The 6,000-nt window shown below is 40.3% G+C and overlaps 1 protein-coding gene across 7 annotated transcripts in view; it reads right to left on the minus strand.

Moving 5' to 3' along the window:
• The window catches only part of PIAS2 (protein inhibitor of activated STAT, 2), a 107,258-nt gene that overhangs the window by 53,955 nt on the left and 47,303 nt on the right, over window positions 1–6,000 (minus strand). For all 7 annotated transcript variants that reach the window (XR_825360.1, XR_825359.1, XM_010840956.1 and 4 more), the window contains 2 exons: window positions 1,675–1,725; window positions 1,461–1,551 (listed from right to left, as the gene is read on the minus strand). Coding sequence is in view for 5 of the 7 variants with exons in the window: in XM_010840956.1 (XP_010839258.1) it covers window positions 1,461–1,551; window positions 1,675–1,725 (142 nt within the window). In the remaining 2 variants the exon portion in view is untranslated. The remainder of the gene's footprint in view (window positions 1–1,460; window positions 1,552–1,674; window positions 1,726–6,000) is intronic.

The raw sequence follows: 6,000 nt of genomic DNA on the forward strand, positions 1-6,000 counted from the left end.
TCCAACACAAAGAGAATTGGATATGAAAAGCCATGGAAAATGTGCTATCATTCCAAAATCCTAGGTTTCCTCTGCCACACATGTGGCCACCCAGTGGCATCCTTCAGTTCCAAGTGAGGCTGCTTCTTCTCCTGGTTTAGATCTTTGTATGATTCATCCAGATGAAAGACAGCTTCTGAGATCTCCTGTTACTTACAGCCAGAAACCCAAGAGGCAAAATGTGCCCCCTAGGTTCTGAACACACACAAGAGCATGTAAGCATGCCTTCCCAACCATACCTACTCAGCCTCTGAAATTTCCCCTTTAATCCCCACAAGATTTCAGCCTTATAAACATCTTTCAGAAAGAGTCAGGCAGTGGTACAGTACTGTTCAAGCCCTATAAAATACATGAGAAGGGCTATCTCTCAGGTCTTTAAATCCACAGGCTATATATGACAGAAATGAGATTCCGGACAACCAATAAGTCAGATCTTCGAATACAGGGGTCAGCCTTGGCCATGGGCCTTGTCACTTTGGGGTTCAACTACAACCACTTGGCCCTGGTAGAGCTGAGATTTCTAGACTTTGTTGTCTGGCTTGCTCAGCTGCTCACAGCTGTTGCTCATATACTTATTTCAGAGCCAAATCTTGCACTCAGCAGGAATGCTAAACAGCCACCTCATCTCCATGTCAAATGGTCTCTGCTTTGCTGAATATGGCAGCTTACCTTCATGGTAGAATCACTGTTCTCACAGCACTTCTTCAGTTAAGATACATAACCACTCTGAAAAACAGGCCATGCTCTACTACTATTGAGAATACAGCTTTACTGCCACACAGCTGTAGCAAATTAGCAGTTTAGTTCAACCCTCAGTGGAGCCAGATACATACTCCTATTCAACAATTGTTATTTTAAGATTTGACATCTATCAGGTCAGAAACAGGCTATACAGACAGAGACAGAGAGAGAAACAGGCTATATAGAGAGAAAGAGTGTGTGTCTCTCACTCTCTCTCAACAGGCTGTCAATCAAACACCACTGCATCCGTCTCTCAAGGGTGTGCACCATCAAGGCTCAAGCTTGGAATCCTCAATCACCATGTCCAGTTGTAATGAGCAGCCTCCAACTTTCACCATCCCATCCAAGGGCAAGGCCCAGCTCATTCAGACAGCCAGTACAACATGCTGCCCTCATGTCCTTCCCTACAGGTCCTGCCCTGCTACTATGCCTTTTGATATCATCTTAAGAATCTCTCACAGCTTCCTTACTTCCTGGCACAAGATGCTTCAAGCTCATCTTTTCCATCTCCCCTAGACCTGGAATCTGCCACTTCCCCAAGAAGCCATGAATCTCTCTAATGGAAAACAGTATTTAATGCTGGGACTGTTCATTGGCACTAAGTAGTCACGATTTTTAAGCCTTGTTAGTAATTATAATAAACTCACAAGCAAAAGCCTGGTGAATAAAAAGCAACTTACAGGCAAAGGAAACAGCTTCCCATTCACTTTTATACAGAGACTATTGGGATAGTTATCTTCTTGAGGACAACTTGTCTCTGCCAGGCAAAGTCTGCATTAAAGAAAAAAAAAAACTCTTAAATATTGTACTCAAATTTACACTTTACAAATTCAGGACTATATGCACACAGTTAGCAAGCATAAAATTAAAGTAACACGAAAACTGCAAACTCACCTCAGCTGAACTTGTACTGTATAATCTCTCCTACCACCTGGCAAAAAATCCCTGTTGAAAAGAGAAAAACAAATGGATTAGGAAAATACAACTAGAATTCACAGAAATATGCTCAACAGAAAAAAAGCATTATTGGTATTTTTATTTGTAGTCCTTAAAAAATGAACATTAGCCTAACCAATGGCAGAAGGTTTAATCAAAACAAAACACTGTGGTGACAGTCTGCATATGCTTAACATTTAGTCTTGTCTTTACAGCAATTTTACAGTATTTTCAATTCATGGGAACTTTCACAATACAATTTTTATTTCAACAGACAACAGATTTGGTTAACAGGAAAAGGAGCACATTAGGTTCTAAGACTCTGATGAATTAATTTGCTCACAGTGGTTCTGAAACCTTTGCTGAGTATTCCAGTCACTTGCAAACATGTTTTAAACATAAAGGCCCACTCACCAGGTATCCTTATTGGCTCTGAAGCACAGTCGGAGCATTAACAGTCTTTACAACTACTTAGGGAATTCTAATATAAGATCTAGGATCTATAACTGGTGTCCAGAGTCTCAGAACCTCTATGCCACAGCAACTTCCTAACTATGCACCCAATTAAGGACACAGAATCTCTTAGAATTTCTAGATGAGAACCTAACACGGTCCCATATAAAATATCTCTGACACTGAAACTCCTAAACCCTTGCCAGTCAAAATGGAGTCCACAATGAAGCGGCACTGCAGCTTCTTGGGAACTTCCTAGTTAGAAATGCAGAGCCTCAGGTCCCACCTCAGACCTACAGAATCAGAAAGAGTCCCAAAGTGATATGTATTCTCTTTACAGTTTAAGAAATATTGCCCTCAGCCACTGTCATAAATCTTGGACTGTGTCAAAGAGAAGATCACGAGAGCTGAGTCCTGTCTGGAGAGTACACACAGCCCTCCACCTTGCTCCCACAGGGATAGCCTGCATACTGCTTCCAATTCTCTATGTTCGCTGGAAGGCAATAAAGCACAGTAATCACCAGCTTGAGTGCTACAGTCCAAACCAAGGGACCTTGCGCAAATGCCTTCAGCTTTCTGTGCCTCCATCTGTTAAAGATGGGAAATGACTGCATCCACTTCATGACGCTGTGTGACAAACGTGTTAATACATGTGAAGTGCCTGGATATAACAAGTGCTCAACACGTGTGGGCAGCTGGTTGCTATTACTGTTAACTGTCTCTCCTGCCAGTAGTAATCCACATTTCTCAAATGTCTATTCACAATATCCTAGATAGCACCGACCTCTTGTGAGTAACCCGTATCATTCTGCTCATTAAAATCAAAAAACACTGCAAAGTCTGGGTGCTGGAGCATCAAAGATAAATAAAACATGATATTTGCTTTCAAAAGTCTCATATGCTAGTAGATAACAAATACATACAACTAAAATAATACGGTATTATAGTATACTATGTAAAATAAGTATTACAGAAAAGAGGGAAATTCTATTTTGTCTTGAAGTGAACCAAGTGAAGTCGCTCAGTCGTGTCCGACTCTTTGTGACCCCATGGACTATAGCCTACCAGGCTCCTCCGTCCATGGAATTCTCCAGGCAAGAACACTGGAGTGGGTTGCCATTTCCTTCTCCAGGCAATCTCCCCGACCCAGGGATCGAACCCAGGTCTCCCGCATTGCAGGCAGACGCTTTAACCTCTGAGTCACCAGGGAAGCCTGGTCTTGAAAGTTCAAGACAATTTCCACAATTAGTCTGAACAAATTAGAAAAGCGTTTGGACAGCACTGGTTCTATTTACACTTAAGAGAGACATATTTCCATCAGTAACAGCGGCTTCACTAGAGGGCTGATACTAAACAAAAGGAAAGCATGGCAAATGCTTGTTAGGTTGGGAACACAATTTTTAAGACTAATCTAGAAAGACAGACGGGAGAACATTTACAAAGGTTTGGATAGTTCACTAAGGATTGATGCTTCATTCTACTAAGGAAAATTAATATAAACTGGGAAATACAATGCGTTATATATCTTCACAAACATGACAAGTAATGACTAAGCATCTTCTGACATCTTCTGCCAGTAACTGCTCTAGGAACTTTCACATGTTGAACTTGTTCATTAGATATAAAGGTGTTTCCTACACGCCACGCACTATATAACAGGCCTTGAGAATATAAAAATGAGAAAGAGATGTTGGTCTCATTAAGTTTGTAAACTCAAGCAGTCAAATAAATGTTTAACAGAAAATAAGTTCATGAGAGTGGTACAGTGAGAGACAAAGGATCCATTTGGGGAAATGTGGAAAGGCACCACAGAAGAGGTCAGACTTGAACTGGCCCTTAAAACATGATTCAGGTTTGCCAAGCAGAGCAAGGAGGAAGAGGATACGCAAAGACGGAGAGCTGGGAAAGCCTAGTTGGAGTACAAGCTGCTAGAGAAGAGTGATGGGAGATGAGATGATTTAAAAAAACACGAATGAGTATTTCCTACCGAGGCCACTTCTCCAAAGTTGAGAAACAAAACTAACCTACCACAAACATAAAAAATACAAGTAGCAACTTAGGCCAAATGAGCAGCAGAGGAGCAATTTCCACATGAAGGAGCTAGATAAAACTTCAGAAAAAAACTGCAGAGATAGGCAAATCTACCCAAGAAAGAGTCTGGAGTAATGATCGTAAGATGATCTAAGAACTTGGGAGAAATTAACTTCTACACAAAGTGAAAAGTTAGAAGTTTTCAGAGTTAGGAAATATAAAGAACAACCAGAGATGAAGAATATAAAAACTGAAATGAAAAATACATTAGAAGGAATCAACAACAGATTAAATGATACAAAAGAATGGATCAGTGACCTGAAAGAGAGTAGTGGAAATCACTGCTGCTGAACAAAGAAAAAAGAATGAGAAGAAATGAGGACAGTTTGAGAGACCTCTAGGACATCAAATGCACTAATAATTCACAGGGGCCCCTAGAAGGAGAAGAGAGAAGGGCCTGGGAACATATCTGAAGACCTAACAGCTGAACATTTTCCTAACATGGAAAAGGAAGCAAAAATAAACAAATAGGACCTCACCAAATGTAAAGGCTTTTGCACAGCAAAGGAAACCAACTACAAAACAAAAAGACAATCCATGGAATCGAAGAAAAGATTTGCAGATAATGTATCAGGTAAGGGATCAACATCCAACTGTTTATATAACATCCTGTATAAACAGCTCATACAACATCAAGAAAATAAACAACCCAATTAACAGAACTGAATAGCCATTTTCCCAAAACAGAAATGCAAGTGACCATCAGGCACATGAAAAGATGCTCAACATTGTTAATCATCAGAGAAATGCAAACCAACACTACGATGAGTTATCACCACACATGGGTCAGAATGGCCACAATCAAAGAGTGCACAAATAACATATGCTGGAGAGGGTATGGAGGAAAAGGAACCTTCCTCCACCGCTGGTGGGAATGCAAACTGGTGCAACCACTATGGAGAACAATACGGAAGTTCCTTAAAAAATTAGAGTCACCACATGATCCAGCAATTCCACCCTCAAGTATATATCCAGAAGAGACAAAAGCTGTAATTCAAAAAAAGACACGCACCCCAATATTCACAGCATCATTTACAACAGTAAGACATGGAAATAAGCTAAGTGTCCATTAACAGATGAAGGGATAAAAAATATGCACATACAATACAACATAAGTCACAAATAAGAATAAAATAATGCCATTTACAGCAACACTGGGTGGATCAAGTAAAGAAACATTTACTTCTAAGTGAAGTAAATTAGAAAAAGACAAATATTATATATCACTTATATGTGGGATCTAAAAAGTGATATAAACGAACCTGTTTAAAAAACAGAAAACACAGACTTAGGAAAAGAAAAACTTATGGTTACCAAAAGGGAAAGGGAGCTAGGGGAAAGGATAAATCAGGAGTATGGGATTAAATATACCACCATATATATAAAATAGATAAACAACAAAGATTTAAAGTATAGCACAAGAAACTATATTTGGTATAACACCCTACAATGGAAAAGAATCTGAAAAAGCTATCTATATATATGAATCACTTAGCTGCACACTTGAAACACAACACTGTAAATCAACTTATCAGTTCAGTTCAGTTCAGTTCAGTTGCTCAGTCATGTCCGACTCTTGGCGACCCCATGAATCGCAGCACACCAGGCCTCCCTGTCCGTCACCAACTCCCGGAGTTCACTCAGACTCACATCCATCGAGTCAGTGATGCCATCCAGCCATCTCATCCTCTGTCGTCCCCTTCTCCTCCTGCCCCCAATCCCTCCCAGCATCAGAGTCTT

Source organism: Bison bison, unplaced genomic scaffold, assembly GCF_000754665.1.
Source record: "Bison bison bison isolate TAMUID 2011002044 unplaced genomic scaffold, Bison_UMD1.0 scf7180017864153, whole genome shotgun sequence".
In the NCBI taxonomy this organism is placed as follows: Eukaryota; Metazoa; Chordata; class Mammalia; order Artiodactyla; family Bovidae; genus Bison; species Bison bison.